Raw genomic sequence first — 22,445 nt, 5'->3', positions numbered from 1 at the left:
ACTAAGTGATTTTCACAACTCTTCACTATAATTCATTGGATCGAAGGAGTTATGATCGATGCGAAATACGATGCGAAATACCGATTCTTTTGCAATCATTCATATCACTCTAATTGGCGATAAAACACATTTTTGAATGACATTACAATATGTAAGCATGAGAGCTTCCTTTTCTTTTGTCAATTCAACGTGAGATTCGCCGTCCCAATTTTAAGGTCTTGTTCGGTTCTAATTATTTAAAACAAAAAATATCATCACTTTCTATATCATTCATCCCATCACTCAATTTATTAATAAAAATACTAAAATACTATATATTTTAAATTACTATTATTTATTTTATCATTATATATTAATACCTTCTAAGTTTTTTTATTAAAAAAAATCATCATCATCTCAAAATTATCAATTTTTAAATAATCTGTCTTTCTCAATAACTCTAATCTAAACAAGGCTGAAGGAAGACAATCGGATCCCCTTGAGCTTGAAGAAACAAGTGAACAAAAATTTTAGGCATTATGTTGTAGTGTTGATTTGTGTTTTTTTCTCACTTTGTTATAATGTCATTTTTTTTTGTAATGGAGACTATGACTAAGAACTTATCTAGTATCTCAATTTGAATTTGTCAATGTGAATAGGTACTTAAATCCCAATTTTTCCTTCAAAATCATATATATTATTCGATTGTTTTCTAATTAACATTATGTTTTAACATTTATTTATGATTATTTTAAAATTTTTATATAACCATTTTTTCACATATATCTAATCAACGTGGAATAAGATTTCTCAAATAGTGGTTATTCTGGATCTCTTTAGCTCAAGAACTGTCCCTCAATGATTCCTAACACATTCTAAAGGATACTATGAACATTTTTAAATCAAACCCGAAATATTTGAAGTTTGTTTTTTCACCTTCGAATATTCATAAAAAAAACTTAGGATTTGAGTTTCAAAAATATGTAAATGAGCCATCATTTAAAATTAAACAATCACAACAAAAATAAAAAAAATAATTTTGCAAGTGAATAAAAAAACCCTAGTAAGAGAAAAATTCTGGAGATTTCAGGCGAGAATTTCTGACGACGGAATCTTGAATTTTCCCCCCAAAAACGTGCACATTCTCATATTCAACAAGAATCGCGTCATAATCAAGATCGTCGGCACAGTCGGTTACGGGAAACGTGGTCAGAGTTAAGATCGTCGGCGCGTCTGGCAAGTTCGGCACGACAAGTACGTCTGGCACGTTCGGCGCATCGGGAAAAAATCGTCTAGTATTTGAATAATGTCGTTTCAAGATTGTTGTTCTAACTTTAATCCCCTGTTTTGAAGTCTTTTTGGAATATGGGTAAAAGCAAAAACAAGGCGAAAGAAATGTAAGACTTTGTTCTTAAAGGAGTCAAAGAAACTGCAGAGTGGAAATGAATAGAATAACTTAAGAAGTAATTGACGAAAAAGTGAAGGAAAACAAAAGACTCAATTGTCACCAAAAGGTTTTGAAAAATAATGCAAGGATCAAGGAGAAAGAAGAAGTTTGGATGATAGGGTATAATTAAAGGACAATTTATTTGGACTAAAAATCAAATCACCAAACTCCTAATGTATGCTAAGAAATGAGAGATTGTACTTAGCAAAGAGAACATACAAAGCACAACAGTACAACTAATTAACATTCACTTTCTATAAGACTAGAATTTTACTCAAGAATGATGAATATGAAGTGATAGTAAAATGGTATGTTGTAACAATGAGGGAGTTAATGAAGGCTCCTAAATCGAAGACTTATACTATCAGAAGTAATTCTACATGGAAAATCAATGATGTCTGGAAAAACAACATTAGGAAAAAGGCTGAAGATCATTCATACAAAAGAAAAATCTAATTAGACAATGTACAAACTAAAATTGATGTACTGAATTCTCCTTTTGAATTTAAATTTTCTAATGTAGTAGAAGAAAATTGTGTTAGGGAATGAAAAAATGTAATGGTGGGAAACTACGTATGAAAGAATAGAGTTTCCTTCATAGTCACCAAAGAGGTAGTTATGAAGCAATGGGAGGAAAAGGGATTAGAGAAAAATTTAGCAAATATACATGATCTCTACTTTCTAAAATTTAAGAAGAGATCAAATTTGAATAAAATTCTGAAAAATGGGCATATATATATTGAATCCAACTAAATGAAGTTGGAAAGATGGTCTGAAGATTTGAACTATTAACAAACATAAGGAAATAACTCAGATATGGTTCAAAGTTGGGAATATCCATGCATACATGTATAATGTAGAAGTTCTTAGTCATTTTACAGATTTATTGGGTAGACGATTATATATGGAATCAGTTACTGAAGGAAGAGAACATTTTGCATTTTCTATAATTAACCTTGAGTTGCATCCTCAAAACACATTGCCAGATAAAATGACAGTGGTTGACAGGAAAATAAAATTTACTAGCATTGGAATCATTTATGAGTGGAGGTCACACAAGTGTTCATTTTGTAATACATTCTAACGTGTCAGTACAAAATGTGTTCAAGCTAAGAAAGAAGAGCATAGAATATTGAAAGATCAAAAAGAAAAATGTAGGAAAATAAAACAGAGTCTAACAACAAAGAGAAAAATGTGGAGGAATAGCAGGAAGTTGAAGCCAATGAGAACTCTATAAAGGAAGAAAGCATTGTGATTCAAGAAAAGAGGATAAAAGGGACTTTGATTAAAAAGAGGATAAAATTGTAATGTAATAGAGGTTGAGGAAGAAGAATGAAGTTAATTATCAAACAAGTCAAGATGTAGTAGAGGAAACCAAAGAGGAAGATATTAAGACTAATCAAGTTGGAGCAGAAGATATCAAGACTGATGTAGAGGATACCAAAGTTGATGCTGAAGGAAACAAAAAAAATCCTGAAATTCAAGTAGAGGACAAAAAAAAAGAACCTTGAGGTCCTAAAAAAGAACTTTTCTATCAGATTAGCACGGGTTCGTACAAAGAAATATTACATAATGGGAATAAGTAAGCCTCATCATCTTCTTCAATTCAATCTCCTTACATCGCAAGAGAAAGAGGAAGGGAAATGGGAAGAAAGTCTTATGAAGCAACAAGTTTATATGGAAATAAACAAACACCTTGATTATGGTAATTAGAATCTGTTTTTGATAGTATTCTATTCATTTGTTATTCATTTGTAATCTCTGTTGTTTGTTTTTGCGAAAGTTATTAATCAGTTTCTTTAAGGTCTTTTGATTATCATCTTTTAATCATAGCTATGATTTGTCTATAATTTTTATTCTTGACTCTTCTACTTTTGAGATTTTTAATGAAATGATATTAATCGTTTTCCAAAAAAAAATTAAATAATCGATTATAACTCTAACCAAGGTAATAAAGCATCCTATGCAATTAAAATTTAAATTAGAGCTCTGAAACACAAATTATTATTATTTGGTAACTTTTGTCGGAGCTAGGGGTGAGCAAACGGGTAAACCCAACCCGTATTACCCAACCCATATTCAACCCAAATTAAATTTACCTAACCCATAATTCAACCCATATTATTTACTAATATGGGTTGGGTATGGGTTGGGTTGAGTATGGGTTGGGTAACCCAAATTATTTTATTTTTATTTTTTCATTTAACATGTATTTGACTCATTTAACACATTTTTATTCTTTTAACACGTTTTTGACATTTTTAACACGTTTTCTATATTTTCACGTTTTTGACACGTTTTGAAATGTTTAACATATTTTGACATGTTTAATATGTTTTTCACACGTTTTTCACACGTTTAACACATTTTTTTTGCACGTTTAACACATTTTGATAAGTTGAACACGTTTTTCACATTTTTGGCATTTTTAACACGTTTAACACATTTTTTACACGTTTGACACATTTTTCACGATTAAGACACGTTTAACACATTTTGACACGTTTTCACGTTTTTGGCACGTTTAACAAGTTTTGACACGTTTAACATGTTTTTCACATTTCTGACACGTTTAACACGTTTTTGGCACGTTTAACATGTTTTGACATGTTTTTCACACGTTTAACACATTTTTCACAAGTGTAACATATTTTTGGCACGTTTAACACATTTTGACATTCTTAACACTATTTTCATGTTTTGACATGTTTAACACGTTTTTGACACATTTGACATGTTTTTCACGATTATGACACATTTAACACATTTGACATGTTTTTCACGTTTTGGGCACATTTAACACGTTTTGACACGTTTAACAAGGTTTTCACATTTTTGACATGTTTAACACGTTTTTCACGTTTTTGGCACGTTTAACACGTTTTCCACGTTTTGGGCACGTTTAACAAGGTTTTCACATTTTTGACACGTTTAACACGTTTTTCACGTTTTTGGCACGTTTAACACATTTTCCACGTTTTTGACACGTTTTTCACGTTTTTGGCACGTTTAACACATTTTCCACGTTTTTGACACGTTTTTCACGTTTTTGACACGTTTTGACACATTTTTCACGTTTTTGACACGTTTAACACGTTTTGACATGTTTTTCATGTTTTCGACAAATTTAATACATTTTTCATATGTTTAACACGTTTTTGACACGTTGAACATGTTTTTGACATGTTTAACACGTTTTTGACACGTTTAACACGTTTTGACATGTTTTTCACGTTTTCGACAAATTTAATATATTTTTCATATGTTTAACACGTTTTTGACACGTTGAACATGTTTTTGGCACGTTTCACACATTTTGACATGCTGAACACTATTTTCATGTTTTGACATTTTTAACACATTTAACACGTTTTTGACAAGTTTGACACGATTTTCATGATTATGACACATTTAACACATTTTGACATGTTTTTCACGTTTTTAGCACATTTAACATGTTTTTCATATTCTTAACACGTTTAACACATTTTTCACATGTTTTTCACGTTTTTGGCATGTTTTGACATGTTTTCCACGATTTGCCACATTTTGACACTTTTAACACGTTTTTGACATGTTTAACATGTTTCTCACATTTCTAACACATTTAATACGTTTTTCAAATGTTTAACATGCCAAAACGTGAAAAACATGTTAAACGTGTCAAAACGTGAAAAACATGTTTAACATGCCAAAAACGTGTTAAAACTTATCAAAATGTGTTAACGTGCAAAAAACATGTCAAACATGTTAAAAATATGTTAAATATGCAAAAATGTGTTAAAATATCAAAAACGTGTTAAACGTGCCAAAAATATGAAAATGTGCCAAAAACGTGAAAATGTGTTAAACGTACCAAAACATGTTAAATGTGCTAAAAATGTGGTGTTAAAATGTCAAAAACGTGTTAGACGTGCCAAAAACGTGGAAAATGTGTTAAACGTACCAAAACGTGTTAAATGTGCTAAAAATTTGTTAAATGAGCCAAAAACGTGTTAAACGTGTTCAACATATCAAAAACATATTAAACATGCCAAAAATGTTAAAAACGTGTTAATGTGTGAAAATGTGTCAAATTGTCAAAAACGTGTTAAACATGCCAAAAATGTGAAAAATATGTTAAACGTGTGAAAACGTGTTAAACGTGTGAAAAACGTGTTAAATGAGTGAAAAACGTGTTAAACATATCAAAAATGTATTAAAATGTCAAAAACGTGTTAAACGTGCCAAAAACGTGAAAACTGTGTTAAACTTATCAAAAACGTGTTATCGTATTAAATATGTTAAAAATGTGTTAAACGTGCCAAAAACGTAAAGAAACGTGTTAAACTTGTCAAAAACACGTTAAACGTATTAAACATGTCAAAAACGTGTTAAACGTGACAAAAACGTGTTATTAGTGTGAAAACGTGTTAAACATGTCAAAAACGTGTTAAACGTGTCAAAAACGTGAAAACGTGCTAAACGTGTGAAAAACGTGTTATAAGTGTGAAAAACGTGTTAAACGTGTTAAACGTGTGAAAAACGTGTTTTAAATGTGAAAACGTGTTTTAAATGTGAAAACGTGTTAAAGATATTAAAAACGTGTTAAACGTGTGAAAATGTGTTAAACGTGTAAAAAAACGTATTAAACATGTTAAAACGTGTTCGACTTAAAGTTGGAAGATGATTAATTTATATTGGATTAATAATAGAGAATTAAATTAAATTTATATAATTTGGGTAATATGGGTAACCCTAACCCAACACATACTCAACTCAACCCATACTCAATCCAACCCATATTAACCAACTCAAATTAATATTTTGGGTTTGGGTTAGGGTTGGGTTTGGGTAAACCCAAATTATGCTCACCCCTAGTCGGAGCTCCGTTAACTCCTTTACTATTTACTAATTGAATGATGTTTCTAGACTATGGTTAACCCCCACTAAATGGGGAGACGAAACTCCACATATACTCATATTTGTGAATAAAGCCTCCTATAATTTTGATCTGGCTATGACTAGGTTGAAGACGAAGAAGACTTGGCCAAAACTTCGTCTTTACGACCAAGTTCAAATTGTGTCTCGTCCAGTACGCATACACCTCGCTTGGTTCACCCGCACATGCCTCGCTTTGTGTTGAGAAGTCCATATTGTTTTTTCCAGTTCAGACCGGGGTCCAAAGCCCAAAATTGTAACGTCTTTGGATGGCTGGCGTCCGGTCCGGTCCAATCCACTTAGAAAGGGAAATTTGATGAAATGGCCCCCATGACAGGGGAAATTCCAAAAAGGGCCCCCGCCTACTAATGTTGGTAAAAAGGGCCCTTTTGCCCTGCGAAATGTCAAAAATACCCCTTCGGCGCCAGTTTTTACGCTCATAGACGCGAATTACCAATCACGCGATTTAATCTAAATCGCGTGAGTTCATCACCGCGATTTAGATGAAACGCGTGATTAGTAATTCGCGTTTTTAAATGTACGTGAATTAAACCTAAGAAGAAGCTGATATGGCCACCGAAGAAGCTGTAGCGGTAGTTGAGGCACCTCCGGCCGTTGTGGAAGCTGAGCCGGCGGCGGTTGTTCAACCGGCGGAGAATGCAGGAAAGGTCAAGACGGTTAAGGAGCCTAAACCTAAGAAGGCCAGAAACCCTCCTACTCATCCTCCTTATCTTGAGGTTAGCATATATATATATATATATAATGATATAATAATCTTTTAGGTTTTGAATTTGAATCCTTCTTAGATCTGATCAATGGTGTTTGATCTGTATGATTCAGATGATTACCGAAGCGATTGTATCGCTTAAGGAGAAGAATGGATCGAGTCAGTACGCGATCACGAAGTTCATTGAGGAGAAGCAGAAACAGCTTCCTCCTAATTTCAAGAAATTGTTGTTGGTTCAGCTGAAGAAACTTGTTTCGACTTCCAAATTGGTGAAAGTGAAAGCTTCTTTCAAGCTTCCTGCTCAGTCGAAGGTGGCGAAGTCTGCCGCCGCTGCTCCTGCCAAGAAGAAACCGGCACCGGCACCGGCGAAGGCTAAGAAGACTGTGAAACCGGATGGTAATTCACGTACATTTCAAAACGCGAATTACCAATCACGCGTTTCATCTAAATCGCGGTGATGAACTCACGCGATTTAGATTAAATCGCGTGATTGGTAATTCGCGTCTATGAGCGTAAAAACTGGCGCCGAAGGGGTATTTCTGACATTTCGCAGGGCAAAAGGGCCCTTTTTGCCAATATTAGTAGACGGGGACCATTTTTGGAATTTCCCCTGTTATGGGGGCCATTTCATCAAATTTCCCCTTAGAAACGTTTATTTAATTTTTTGAATTTTAAATTTGTACATTTGTAGCCCTACCTATTTTTTTAAAAATGAGTTATTTATATATGTTTTTTTTATCCAATATCTTATATTTCAATTTTAAAAACAAATATAAAAAAATTTTAAAAAGGTTAAATATTTTATAATTTATTTTAACAAATTAATTATTTTGTAAAATTTTTTTATTTAATTTTAAATCTTATAATTTTACAAAAAAATATAAAGATTTTGTTTATTTTTTTGTAAAAATACTAAATATTTTAAAATATTCTTTTAATAAATTATTTCTTATTTAATTTATAATTATTTTTAACTAATTAATTTTTATTCATTATCATATGTTTTAATTTTAAAATGGATTTTTTTTTATAAAAATATTTAAAATTATTGATATATAAATAAAATAAATAATAATTATAAATAAATTATACTTTAATATTTTAATTAATAAATTAAGTGATTTAATAGATAAGAAAGAATTAACATGATGAGATGATATTTTTTTTATTATTCAAACCTTAGATATAAAGCTAATAAATAGCCGTATTTAAAACTTATCTTCATTTTCCTTATTTTGTTTTAAATTTTCAGATAATCAACATAATATTAATTACTATTATTAATTATATCATTTAATTCATTAAATATATTATTAAAATGAGAAATGATTAGGTGAGGGAATTTGGTGAGAGAATTTGGTGAGGGAATTTGGTGAGGGAATGACGTAGCATAATCTTATTCTGAAAAAATCAAATAATTCCTCTATTTCCTCTCACTTTTACATTTTCCAATCAAGGTGATGCCACGTCATTCCCTCACCAAATTCCCCCTCTCTATCACTCCTCTATTAAAATATCTTATATGAAAAATTAATTTATTATTATAAATTAACATGTATGTCTTTCTAACCAAAAAAAATAATACACTACTTGTTCAAAATTACTATCCATAAGATTTTTTTATATAATATGCAGATTATTTTAATTATATTATTAGGTTAAAAAATATAATAAATAATTTATACAGTTTTTTATTTATTATAATTTAGGATCTCACCATTTACAATTATTAGTCTTTGACAAATACTTTAACTTCAAATATTTTTTAATAATAATAGAACTTGTGATTGAGACGAACTTTTACCATTTAAACTAATTGTATATATTTTCATAGCTTTGAAAAATGTTAGACTAATGTTATTATATTTACTAAAAAAAATGAAATCATTAAATTTGTATTCAAAAAAAATTTAAAAATTAAGGAGAATATCTTAATCAATAAAGTGATGAACAAATATTCAAAATAATTTATAAAATAAATAATATAATTCTTTTCGAAATAAATGAATTAAAACAAAAAAGATAATAAAATATATATATTTCTTTTCTAAAATAAATGTATTAAAACAAAACCAAACCAAACCGTGCTGACCAAACCCAAAAACCAAGGCCTTCATCGGATTGGGGTTTTTGAAAAAATCTAGAGAGGGAAAAAGGTAATGATTGGTGATGATTTTGAGGAAGTGATGATTATTTTTGATAAAAAGACTTAAAGGGTATTGATATATATGAATAAAATAAAAAATAATAATTTAAAATAAAGGGTATTTTAGTATTTTGGTTAATGAAATGAGTGATGTGATTGTTGAGAAATGATTGATGGAAAATTATTTTGGGAAAATTTTTTTAAAAAACCGAAATAGAACAAGGCCCAAAAGTTTTTAAACTGTTAAATCAGTTTATCTATTTGGTGCTGTCAAAATGGTTGACATACTGATTGTGATTAAAATATTAAAAATATACATAATTTAGTTAGTATTTAGAGTTTATAAATAAATCATGTTCTTAATAATTAAGTTTGTAAACACCGAAAAGTTAAAAACTAAATGTAGAAAAACGTGGAAAAAAAAATTACCTTAATTTTAGTTTAAAAATTGTAAACAAATGTTTGGATGAAGGTTTGAATTATTTAGTTTTCATCCTATATCACTGTACTACTATTACTAACTACTTTTATGTTAAACAAATGATGTTTAATTTTCAAATTATTCAGATTGTCGGGTCGAGAGGTGTGATTAATTTGGATATATATGTTAGTGTAGATAAATACTTTGGTCGGATTGTGGCTTCACTCGCCCATAAACTTAAAACAGTTAAAAATAAAAATGTTATATGTATGTTTCGAACTCGCAACCTAACAAAAACATGTACAACCATTTAATTAACAAAGCTAATAAGACTTTATATTTTAAATTTAACACCAAATTTGATTAACGTGAGTTTTAATATATATATATATATATATATATATATATATATATATATATATATATATATATATATATATATATATATATATATATATATATAATGATGCTTAATTTTTAAAGTGTTCGGATTGTCGGGTCGAGATATATGGTTAATTTTAATATATATGTTAGAGTAATTAAATACTTGAGTCGGATTAAGTAAATGAATACTTAATTAAAAGTCTTAATTTTTTTATTAATGGATACCCTAGAGTCGGCTCTAACAAGGCCGGTCCTGGGGTAAGGCAATCTATGCAGTTGCATAAGGCCCCCCATTTTTTATAGGGCCTCCAATTTTTAATATTTTATTGTATTGTACAATTAATCTTCTTTTTTTTTTTCTTTTTTTTCTCCTTTAATATTAAATATATATTATACAATATATATATAAATAACTTTTTTTTATCTCTTTTTAATCTCTTATTATATTAATCATTTATATATAATTTTATATTAATATTTTTTTATTTTTATTATTTTAGGACTCTAAAATTTGAATTTGCATTAAGACTAGATTTTCAAGGTTTTACCTGTGTCATAACTGTGAGAGCATACTACCTCCAACATTTAAAAAAAAAATTGTTTAAAAAAAAAGTTGTAATAGATATAAGATATTATTGCCCATATCAACAGAGCACATGAAAGAAAGGAGGATGTGATTGGCTTACATGCTATTGGGATAACAAAATTCAAATTCACATATGTTCACGATGATATGAATAAACTCATGATATTTAATTTATTAAACACATTTTTTACAACTTGATGTTGTATCTTTGTTATTTGTAAAAAGATTAGACATAAATCATATAATATTTGAATGTAAAATTAATCTTTGTTATTTGTAATTGATCATTAATAATAGTTGATGTGAAATATTATCAATAATTTCCAAAGAGATATACCATGTCAAACCCTAAACCTTTTGACCTCACTATAAGATCAAGTGATATTATTTTTTATCAATTTTATTTCTTTTGAAAGGACATAATTAATCATGTCACATCTAAATAATACAAGAGGATCATACTAGTTTAAAATTTCAATCTCTCATCGTATCATAATCAAAATAAATAAATAAATAAAACCCTAAGCTAAGCTAATATTAACCTACTTAAAATATAAAAATAATACATAATTTGTATTTTCCTTGCACGTAATCACCAACTTGTCTTCTTCTTTCCCACGTAAGCCATCAAAATCAGTTCTCTCTCTCTCAATCATGATCTGTTCTTGTAACAAAGATAGAAACTTTTACAATCCCAATTTGGCCGCCGATTAGCCGGACCGGCAGGTCAATGGAAAAGAAAAATAACCATTAGTAAGAGTGAGTAATAGTAAGAGATAGCCTCCTGATTCGACGAACTCGGATCGAAGTTGGCCGTCGTGGCTGCCGCCGCCGCCGGATTCTGTATCCCGGATTTCTTACTGCATTGACCCAAATATATATTAATAAATATTCTTTACTTCTGAATTTGTATTTTAGTTTTAAAATAATATATACGAAACATTATTAGTTGGACGGTGGCAGCAGCCTTCAATAATGACGAAATATCATAATTATCATATAAGTTGCTTCGGGATAGACAATATTGAACCGACTTAGAATATATTTATTATTTATACACATTAAAATATAGCAACTCCATTTTAAAAACAAATATAGTACTACATACATTTGTTATCACATGATCCAAAACAATAATTGTATCAAATAAAATATTATTAAAAAATTTATGATCTAACTTCCTTTTACTCAATACAAATTATGTTTGAGATACCTACAAATTTGGTAAATAATAATTTTTTTAACTAAGTTTAAAATCACTATAAACATAGATCCCAAGTATTATATAAATAAATAACTGTTTGTTTCTAAAGTTATTTTAAAATTGATATCTTTATATTAACTCCAGCAAAACTCTCATACTCAAACCATAGATTAAATAATTAGAATATTTTAAATATTTTTATTAATAAATTTTAATAAAAGAATTTATTTGTAAATTTATCCAATAATACCTGGCGAGAGGGGCAGGGCAGAAAGTGATGACGTAATTAGCGGAGGCGCAAGTGAAGGTACTAGAACCATCATCATACGCGTAACTATAAGCGCGTGGACAAGCAGTCTTAAAATACTCAGAATAATAAGTCGGTTTACAAGTATCCGGCGTCGCGTACTCCCCACTACAACAATATTTCGGATCTCCAAACGCTCCACACGCGCTCTTACACGCTAAACACGCGCCGCCATTCTCCGCCGTCACTTGAAGTTCCAACGGACACGCTTCGTTTAAATCCACAAGACATCCCGTTGAGGTACAATTTTCACTGCCGCCGCCTCCTTGTGGGACAACAAGCATGGGTAGATTATAACCGTCGACAAGGCTGACGTCATAGAAATCAAGTCCACCAGCTCCGTTCAATGTGAACTCTGCCAATGTGGCCGGTGGAGCTGCTCCGGCACCGTTACACTCTACCGTGCCGGAACCACAGTCGCCGCTGCCGCAGGATAACTTACCTGTTGTGGTGTCGGTTGTACAGAGCGTGCGGCCCCATAATCGGCCGGACCAGGCGGCGGGGACGTCGATGAGGAGGGATTCACCGGATTGGAGAGAGAAACCGGTGGTGGAGAGGGGGGAAGTGCCGGCGCCGGAGAGTATTCCGGGCCAAACTGTGTAGGAACAGAGATTGTTTATAGTGAAAGTGGCGGGGAAAACAGGAGAAGTGAGGAGAAGGATGAAGAGAGTGATGAGTTGAAAAGTTGCCATTTTTGATTGATTTGGATTGAGAATTATAAGGGAATTCTATGGAAGTGCAGAGATATAAATAGAAGAAGGAATGGGAGAGAGACCGCCATTTTAAGGTCGGCAAAGAATGGTGATTATTGGGAGTTGGGAATTTGGCCTTTCATTTGAGTTTGGGTTATTTAATTTTAATTTTTGATTTGTTTTGCAGAAGTAAGTTGATTATAAATAATTCAAATATAAAAAAAAAAACTATTGTTTTTATTTATTTTTTATTTTTTTCGATTATGACATAAACTCTAATTTTAGCTTAGTGCAAGTTAGAATCAAATTATTCACACTTATATTTTAAGCATCCTAATAGGCTATTTAAAACATTTTAATTTATTTATATTCTTTATTTTGTTTTCCTCGTCAAGTTTTGTATAATAAGTCTAGTTACACATTAATAAAAAAAAAAAAAAAAAAAAAAAGTCTTGTTACACATTTTAGACATAAATTAGGCCGGTTTGAAAACTGTTGAAGTTGAAATTGAAAAGTATAGTTCAAGAACTAATATTATTAAATTTATTAATATATATACTTAATTGAAATATATTTTGAAACATTATTTTATTTAAATTAATACTTAATAAAATAAAAATAAATAAATAAAAAAATTCACACAACAGCTAATAGCTAGACAGGGTTTTCAAACAATGCTATTTTTCCAGAATGAATGGTAAGTATTTAACGAATTCTTTAAACGTGGCTTCTTAAGTTGACAACGAATTCCTTTATTTATATTTTAGTTTTCTAAAATATTGAATTCTATTAATTGGAGATTTTATCCTTTTATAATTTTTTTTTTTTTGATTTCTTACTTAAAAATGGTTGCGGAGTAACGTGATGGAAATTATAATGCAAGATAAGATATTTTTATTTTGTAATTCAATTTAAAATTTATTAATTTATGAAGTAATAAAATTATTTAATGGAATAAAATAATTGAGTGCACTAGAAAATTAAATTATAATTTCAAATATTTAAGACTAATAAATATTTCCTAAGGCAGCATATTTTGCATTATAAGTAAGAAATGATTTATTTGTGTTGTTTTGATTAAATGATCAGAATTTCAAGTTTGATGGTGTGATTAGACTAGCTTCATTAAATAATAATAATAATAATAATAATAATAATAATAATAATAATAATAATAATGATGACCCAACAATTATCTGAAGATATTTGTTTGGTTTGTGGATAGGAAGGAACATTGAATATGATAAAATTGTGATTATGCAAAGGCCAACACAAATTTGGCATTTAGCAATTAAAACATATTATTTGGCAAGTCTTGTCCCTTCCACTTCCCCTCACCTCACCGACCTGCCCCAAATATTGTCGGATCAGATGGGTTAAAAATGGATGGATCTAGACTTTCGTATGTATTGAGTTAATTTAAATAAATTTGGGTCTGTTGGATAAATTTTTTTGAAAAGATATGGGTTAATTGGAAAATAATGATTAGCTGTAATTTTAAGGAAGCACGATTATTTTTGTGTAAAAAAAACTTAAAAGATATTAATATATAATGATAAAAAAAATATATATATATATATTTTAATATTTTAATTAATAAATTAAATAATAATAATAATAAAAAGTTTTAGTGAAAAAATATTATTTGGATTTAGGTTATTCATATAACTCAAACATAAATGTGTTGATTTATTTAAAGAGAAATATATTTTTTTTATAAAAAATACATAAATGGTAATCAGTGGGTTTGTTGACAATACAAATAATAAATATTAATCTATAAATAAATTGAATTTTGCTCAAGATAAAATTACGAAGTTTTATGAGGGATCCTGAAGTGAACCTTTATTGAAGCTTAAGATGCGCGCAGATCAAATCCTACAAGTCAAAGGAGACAAATGGTGATAACATTAAACTTGTCAAAATAAAATAAAATATTAAAAGTCACTTAAAATAACCCAATTCTCCGTCGGTTAAGGAGTTAATTTAAATTAAATATTTTATATAGAAAAAAGCATAAGTTAAGGAATGATAACTTTCAAATGTAGATACAACCGAAAGTCATTTTTTTTAAGGAAGAGTCATATTGGGCATATCCCCATTATTAAGATTTGATAAGGAAAAATGAAACTAGAGTTGAACTGAATTTAAATATATTTTTTATTAATTTATATTAAACTTCCAACCTTAGAATATTTGTGTCCACGCAAATATACATAGCTATACAATCATTCATTATTTTGAATTATAAATTATTATTGTATATATATGTGACTAAACTTTATAAACCCATAACCTATTTGATTTTAGGTGATAAGCAAAATAGCATTAGAATACTTAGTGTCGGCGAGTTTTGAGATGCTTTAGCCCTCGATAGAAAAAATTAGATATTTTTTTTCATAGGACTAGTTTAAAAAAAAAATGGTTTTCAGTGGGATTTAAACCCATAACCACAAAATTTAAATTTTTATCTTTAACTACTGAGTTACAAAAATTTATGTTTAAAATTAAAAAAAAAAAATTATTTAAATATCTAACTAACTTTAATAAATGAGCTGCCCTGGGAGGTGGACTACCCGCCGAACTTACCCCAAGGCCGGCCCTGAGAATACTCATTATAAAGATCAAACGTCTCCAATTCAAAATTATGAATATAGAGTTACAATAACTTCCTAAGTACGACTTTTCTCAGTTAATGCAATCTTTATTGATAAAGTGACTTAACGTTTATAGTGCCTACTTACACCACAATCCATAAGGTGGGAATGAGAGAATTCTGCTATACTTTTGCATACATTGTTCCCCTCGTAAACAAAACGATGTGCAAAAATACCGAAAAGGAATTAGGGTTTACATATCTACAACAACAATGCAAGATGATGATATTTGTACAAAAGTGTTTAGATCAGTACACTTCAACATTCCATTGCTCACTCTTCTTCAACTGCTTCTTGTAATCTAGCCAATCAATACCTGTTTTAATCAACACAAAACATACATCAAACCCTAATTAATGTTTTTGAAAGCTTGAAATACCATTAAGCATGTATTCATAAAGTGATCATGTATACATACCATCTTTAGCAGCCAAGGACACCATGATCTCATCGATACCCTTTTCCATACCCTTCAAACCGCACATGTAGATGAATGTGTTATCTTTTTTTAGCAACTCCCATAGTTGTTCAGCATATTGAGCCATTCGGGTTTGAATGTACATCTTCTCCCCTTTCTCATTAGTTTGTTCTCTGCTCACCGCAAAGTCTAGGTTGAAGTTATCGGGGAACTTCTCCTTCATCAACTCAAATTCCTGTCTCAGACATAACCGATCAAATGCTTACTGTTAAACACCAATCGAGATCAATGGCTGTAGTAAATATGTCAAACTGTTACTTTAATTTACCTCCTTGTACAGCAGCGAGCTGCCAGTTGGGACACCCAAGAACAGCCAAGCCAAACCATTGAACTAAAAAAATGTATAATAGCAACAAATTAAACTATTATTAATGTTGGGGAAATGAAATTGGCGAGAATATAAATATTATGGGGATTATTACCTTGTAGTCATCGTGCTTCTCGAAGAACATTTTCCACAAGAAGGAGCGGAAAGGAGCAATTCCAGTTCCAGTTCCAAGCTGATACATGACAGTGATTTACCATGATGTTATAATCGATAAGCAGCTAGAGACTTTAGATTGCATTATCAAGGATGAGATATAAATGAAAACTTGGGCCAAAGGGAAGCTTTCATGATATGTAGTAAGCATCACGAATGAACATCACACGAGATGTGTGATTGTGAATCTAGGTTTACTAGTGAGACCCAAATCTAGATAGAATGTCATTGTAAATGACATTAACAGATTGATAGAAGTAAAATTTTATGTTTATTCATTCTATTAAAACCCTATCTTCTATTGTTTAGAACAATGTTTGTGAAAACTCAATAGTATCAACACATACCATAATAATAGTGGCATTGGGATCCTTAGGCATAAGCATTTCCTTCCCAACAGGTCCTGTAATCTTCACTTCAGAACCCGGTTTCAGGTCGCCTGAAACAAAAGACAACACATCAAGCTTCACAGCAAATTGCAGAGTCTAATATGGTATAAAAATAGTCCTACTTTTTCAAAAAAAGAATTCAGAGTCTTACACAAGTAATTTGAGCACACTCCTTTAACTTCTTCCCCTTGATCATTGGTATATATCAGTCTCTTCACACACAAGGATACCTGCATCCATCAAATTGTGATTCAGCTAAGTTTCTGCAATTGCTAGAGATTGAAAGGAATCTAAAAAAACTTCTTACAGTCTTTGAATCTCCAAAATCACCAATGGCACTGCTAGCAATTGAATACAATCTTAATTTGTGAGGCTTTCCATTCTTATCAATACCATCTGGGATCACACCGATGGATTGACCTTCTCTGTATGGAATCTCTCCTGATGATCAAAACCCATCAAACAATTTAATCCAAATAGCATCAATTTGAAGAAATTGTAAAAAAATAAAAAAAAATGAGAAAAAAGAATGAAGACCATCGGTGCTGAAAACCATGTGCCAGGTCTCTCCCGGAGCATCATCGCCGGTTATCCTAGTGTTAAGAAGACATCTTCCGACGTATGGTTCCTTTGGCCTGTACTTGTTCACAATAACACCTTCTTCATTTTTCTTGGAAATCTTCTCAACCTTTGTTGGAGCCTCAGTCGCGACCTGGGATCTGATTGTGAAAGGTTTACCAACAACAGAGAGTTTTTTTCTATGGTAAAACGGAACCTGAAAAGATGAAGAATATATGAAGATGAATTTCATCAAACACCTTGTCTATGTAAATGAGAATAGATTTACCTTGTTGAAACTAATTGTTATTCTTTCGGGAGAGATGCTGGAGGTTTTAATTGGAAGCGAGGTGGTTTTGGAAGAGGGAAGAGAGACTGCAGCACTGACGGCGGCAGCCATGGCGGTGATCGGAGTGGAAAACAGAGGAGGGTGTGATGAGTGAAGAAGGAAAGATGAGATCTTTTTCGTTGGCGCGAGAGATAATAGAGAAAGAGAGGATTATGGATTGAGTGGTGGAGATGGGAAGATCAATGCAGTGGAGAGGAGAGCATTTGGATAAGAAATTTTGCATTTTTGTATCAATCTATGTACAGAATAAAATTTTGCATTTTTGTATAAATAAACTTTGAACATACTAAATTAAATAATTTAAATAAAATTTGTGTATATTAAAATAAAATATATTACATAATATTAAAATAATACACGTATTTTATATTTATCTAATTTTATAAATAAACTCAACATACTAAATTAAATAATTTAAATAAAATTTTATTTAAAAAATAAAATAAAAGTTGTATAAAATGAAATTAAATTACAAAGATAAAATATACATTTTATTTTAATTTTTATTTAATATATTTAATTTTATTTAAAAATGTTTATTTGAATTATTTTATTTAGTAATTTTAATTTTAATTATATATTATATTTATAAAATAAAAATAAAATATATATATATATGTTATTTTAATATTTTAATTAAGTATTATTAGTTTTAATTGTATATATTTTAATAGCTCACTGGTCTAGTTTCGTGTCATTGAAAATGTATGTCATCGAAAATGTATAGTGTGTTTAAATGATTCATCAAAAAGAGATCCTTGAAAAAAGTTATGTTATATTGAAAATGATAATATATTGAGGAATTAGTTGATTTATATAATCTATGAGGGACATTAAATTATTAAAAAATTAATTAATAAATTTAGAGAAAAAAAAAGTTGATATTTTTTGAAAAAGTAAATGAAAATGTAAATATAACATAAGAATAAATAAAAAAGTTACCCCAAAACTAAATTATGGACATTATTCCCATAAAGCTAAATTCACACTAGAACTGTTCAAATTTTAAAGAATGAATTTTAACAGTATGTTTAGGATGAAAGAGGGTTGGTTAAGAGTTACAATATATAAGGTATAAATTATATATATATATATATATATATATATATATATATATATATAAATTATAAGGAGGTATAACTTATATAAATTGTATAAGTTTATAATTTGTGTTTGGTATATAATATAAAATTTAGTAAAAGAATAAAATATTATTTTTATTTATTTTTATTTTTGTTAATTGTTTCTTTAATATTATTCCTAATTAAATTTATTAATATTTTAAATATTTATATTTTATTTTAATTAGTTTAAATATTATATCAAATAAATAAATAATAATATAATTATGTTATTATTAAATTAATAATATTATATAAAAATAAATAATTAGTAATATTATATAAAAATAAATAATTATAATTAATATTAATATTCATATTATTATTATTTTATACTACTAATTATAAAATTAACGTTAATTTTTTTATTAAAATAAATTAACTTTTTAATTATTAACCTTCTTAAATAATAAAATTTATTAAATAAGTTTATTTTATAAAAAAAAGTAAGTAATATATGTTGAAATTAAAATATTATTTTTATTTATTGATTAAATAAATGTTAATATTAAAAAAAATAGATAAAAAAATAAAAAATTAAAATTTTAATACTACCTTGTAACATTGTAACAGGTAAGAGGTGTTACTAATTTATATCTCATCCAAGGTATAAGTTATATCATTGGTTTTACTGTACATATAAAATTAATCAAACCAAACACTTTTATAATTTCACTATTAGTATAACTATACTATCATAATAGTTTAATATATCCTACCAAACACCGTCATAGTATTGATATACATACAATTTAAAGTAGTGTTAATTAAGAAGGCTCACTTAAAGTATGTTATTGGAACTCAATATTTAGTTTTGATGTTTTTTTTAAAGAGAAAATGAAGGAATACATTTGAATTATATATCAATAAATTTAATAATGATTTTTCATTGAATTCATCCTCACATGAACAATTATAATATAAAATTACATAAAAAAAAAATATTTTGTTTGGGCGAAGGATTATTAACAATGGTTTTATTATTCATAACTCTTAAAAAAGTGATTATTAATATTAGTCAGTGTAACATTTATAAAAAAAATGAAGAATTATTTTCTCATATTCTAAACTGCACTTAATATTTTCTTTAAAATATGCTAAATCTGAATTAATCTAGTACAATTTTATCATTTTTTTGCTTCTCATGTCTATTATCAAAATTCACATACTAGGATATTGCCTAATACAATACTTATTAGATCAAAGATTAACATGAACGTTCCAATTACTGATAATAATGTGGACCTTCTAAAAAATAGATCAAAGTTATAAACGAAATGGATTTAGTTTTAATATTATAAAGTAACCTAAGAATATTGGTTTAGAATTTCTATATAAGAAAAACCACTATGACTTTAGATTGGACTTTTTTTTTAAATGGTTAATTAGAGTCATTATTTAATTACTTAACAAAATTTACATAGAAAAATCGTCAGATTAAAATTCTTGAAAATAAAAAATTTAACGAGTTTCGGGTCGTCCTTAAAAAGGTTGATGAGCTCCCAATCGATTTTACGGAATTCTCAATATAATTATCAAAAAATATCGTAATAATTGTGTTGTGGATAATACTCATCGGTCAAATACGATCATAATTAATAGTACATCGATTCATTTTTAGAAAAATAATTCACCAAAATATACCAACGATTCAGACTAGTCATATCTATCAACTTAATTCAAACATTTTAACCACTATAAAAAGCAACGTAGTTAAAATTCGAGTTAATTTTTACACTTTTACGATTTTAGAGGAAATTAATAGTTTAATCTAAGAAAGAATAATATAAATATTACAATTATATTATTTATATTTTACTATATACATATTAAATTGAGATTTTTATTAATATTTGTTTAACTTTTGTCATAATTAACCTTTGATCTTTTTTTTTTAAAATATTGATATACAAATGATTTGACTGATAAGGTCACACTTAAGGACGAATACATAAATTGGAGTTTGTATAACTTGAATTGAATGTAATAAATTATATATTTATATAAAAGGAGATCATATATTATATCATAATGTTAATAAATTGACTTTTAGGAGAATTTAAAATATAAACTAATTTATTATAGAGTCAACATTTATATCCTTGGTTACATTTTTTTTCAATATAGAGTGTCAAATAATAAATAAGAAAATTATGCTGAATTTCATTATAAAATTAAGTTTTCACGTTCTTCCTGGTTAAAAATGCTCGATCAATAGTAATGATAAAAACCAGTAACGTCAAAATAAAATGAATCACTCTAATAGTAAGCCAACAATTATGGCTTCTAAATTTTGTACCGAAGATACTCCAACATATCTGGTTGATAAGGTGTAATATTTAGATATAAACGACTCATCTAATCTCATATTTTAACATCACGTTCATATATATTTTCTTTTCTCGGATCTCAATACAAATAGAGGGTAAAGGGTGGATGATGTTCATTGTTAAGAGAAAAAATTAAAAAACATTTACTAGATTAATTTTGGATTGTAGAGACGATATGTGAAGAGTTACTAGTTTCTGTTGGCTTTTGACTATTGAATCTTTGAAGAACGATTACAAAAAAAACGCTGAAAAACTGAGAAAGACAATAAAATTTGTTGAAGAGGAAAAAATCTTACTATTCTCAAGTGTTTTGTATTAACATTTACGAACAACCATTATAAAAGAGTAATTAGCCTAGAAACCCTAAACTACTTATACATACAGCACAAACCCATTAATAATTAAATAAACCCTAATTGTATAAAAGACAATAAAGGCCTACAACTTTAAATTTTCTGACAATCAATGCTTAAACTCACAATCTCCCCCGTAAACTTGATTTGGTTCGAGATTCTTCACGCCGAGCAACTCTCATATCTCTACAAATTTGACTCTTGTTAGTGCCTTAGTGAGAATGTCTACACACTACTCTTTAGTGCCTACGAACTCTACAACGATTTGTCGATTCTCGATGCATTCACGGATGAAGTGGAACCGAGTGTCGATGTGTTTGCTACGTCCATGAAACACCGGGTTCTTCATTAATGATATTGCGGACTTGTTGATGACATAAAGGGTTATCGGCCTTGGCTTGCATCTGAGCACCTCGCTCAACAAGTTTTTCAGCCAAAGTCCTTGGCACGACACTACAGTAGCTACCATAAACTTCGCCTCACATGAAGATAAAGCAACAATTCGCTGCTTCTGAGATTGTTAGGTGATTAGATTCTCGTTGAGATTAAACACCATCCCTCAAGTATTTTTTCTGTCGTCTGTGTCACCGGCTTGGCCACTGTTAGTAAAACCAATGAGTTCTTCAACTTTTCGTCCTCTTCTTAACTGAATCCCATAACTCGTCATTCCCTTCACATAATGAAGAATGTGTTTTATTGCCTGTTGGTGTAGAGTGGTATGTTTCTCCATGTATCGACTCACTATGTAAACTGCATAAGAGATATCGGGTCGAATGTGTGTCAAGTACCTGAGACACCCGATGATATTCCTATACTCCTTCAGATCCACTAAGCTTCCTTCCACATCCTTTCCGAGCTGCAACTTTGCTTTCATAGGATATTTGCTCAAGTTACAATCCTCCATTGTAAACTGTTT

General features: G+C 29.2%; 3 protein-coding genes across 3 annotated transcripts; 1 reads left to right on the top strand and 2 right to left on the bottom strand.

The window, feature by feature from the left end:
• Positions 1-6,915: 6,915 nt before the first annotated feature.
• Positions 6,916-7,655, top strand: LOC124931694 (histone H1-like). Its single transcript, XM_047472224.1, has 3 exons — positions 6,916-7,083; positions 7,187-7,469; positions 7,627-7,655. Exons 1-3 carry the CDS (start codon positions 6,916-6,918, stop codon positions 7,653-7,655), a joined length of 480 nt encoding a protein of 159 aa, XP_047328180.1.
• A 3,324-nt stretch (positions 7,656-10,979) lies between these two features.
• LOC124921415 (thaumatin-like protein 1b) lies at positions 10,980-12,897 on the bottom strand. Its single transcript, XM_047462078.1, has 2 exons — positions 12,065-12,897; positions 10,980-11,470 (listed from the first exon to the last, which is right to left on the bottom strand). Exons 1-2 carry the CDS (start codon positions 12,811-12,813, stop codon positions 11,338-11,340), a joined length of 882 nt encoding a protein of 293 aa, XP_047318034.1. The 5' UTR covers positions 12,814-12,897; the 3' UTR covers positions 10,980-11,337.
• Positions 12,898-15,568: 2,671 nt separating this feature from the next.
• Positions 15,569-17,863, bottom strand: LOC124918853 (ferredoxin--NADP reductase, leaf isozyme, chloroplastic). Its single transcript, XM_047458915.1, has 9 exons — positions 17,666-17,863; positions 17,356-17,593; positions 17,126-17,259; positions 16,970-17,048; positions 16,777-16,868; positions 16,371-16,448; positions 16,217-16,279; positions 15,889-16,123; positions 15,569-15,786 (listed from the first exon to the last, which is right to left on the bottom strand). Exons 1-9 carry the CDS (start codon positions 17,774-17,776, stop codon positions 15,719-15,721), a joined length of 1,098 nt encoding a protein of 365 aa, XP_047314871.1. The 5' UTR covers positions 17,777-17,863; the 3' UTR covers positions 15,569-15,718.
• Positions 17,864-22,445: the final 4,582 nt, after the last annotated feature.

The sequence above is a fragment of the Impatiens glandulifera genome, chromosome 1, assembly GCF_907164915.1.
Source record: "Impatiens glandulifera chromosome 1, dImpGla2.1, whole genome shotgun sequence".
NCBI lineage: Eukaryota > Viridiplantae > Streptophyta > Magnoliopsida > Ericales > Balsaminaceae > Impatiens > Impatiens glandulifera.
Note: the sequence above shows the minus strand (reverse complement) of the source record. Positions and strands in the feature narration are given on the sequence as shown.

Excerpts from the sequence above, each read along its gene's own strand:
- LOC124931694 (XM_047472224.1), top strand. The coding sequence starts at position 6,916 with ATGGCCACCGAAGAAGCTGTAGCGGTAGTTGAGGCACCTCCGGCCGTT. Across the intron at positions 7,084-7,186 it reads CTCATCCTCCTTATCTTGAG|ATGATTACCGAAGCGATTGT; the intron begins GTTAGCATATAT and ends TGTATGATTCAG. Across the intron at positions 7,470-7,626 it reads GAAGACTGTGAAACCGGATG|GGCAAAAGGGCCCTTTTTGC; the intron begins GTAATTCACGTA and ends GACATTTCGCAG.
- LOC124921415 (XM_047462078.1), bottom strand. The coding sequence starts at position 12,813 with ATGGCAACTTTTCAACTCATCACTCTCTTCATCCTTCTCCTCACTTCT. Across the intron at positions 11,471-12,064 it reads TGCCCTGCCCCTCTCGCCAG|TAAGAAATCCGGGATACAGA; the intron begins GTATTATTGGAT and ends GGGTCAATGCAG.
- LOC124918853 (XM_047458915.1), bottom strand. The coding sequence starts at position 17,776 with ATGGCTGCCGCCGTCAGTGCTGCAGTCTCTCTTCCCTCTTCCAAAACC. Across the intron at positions 17,594-17,665 it reads TAACAATTAGTTTCAACAAG|GTTCCGTTTTACCATAGAAA; the intron begins GTAAATCTATTC and ends TCATCTTTTCAG. Across the intron at positions 17,260-17,355 it reads CATGGTTTTCAGCACCGATG|GAGAGATTCCATACAGAGAA; the intron begins GTCTTCATTCTT and ends TTTGATCATCAG.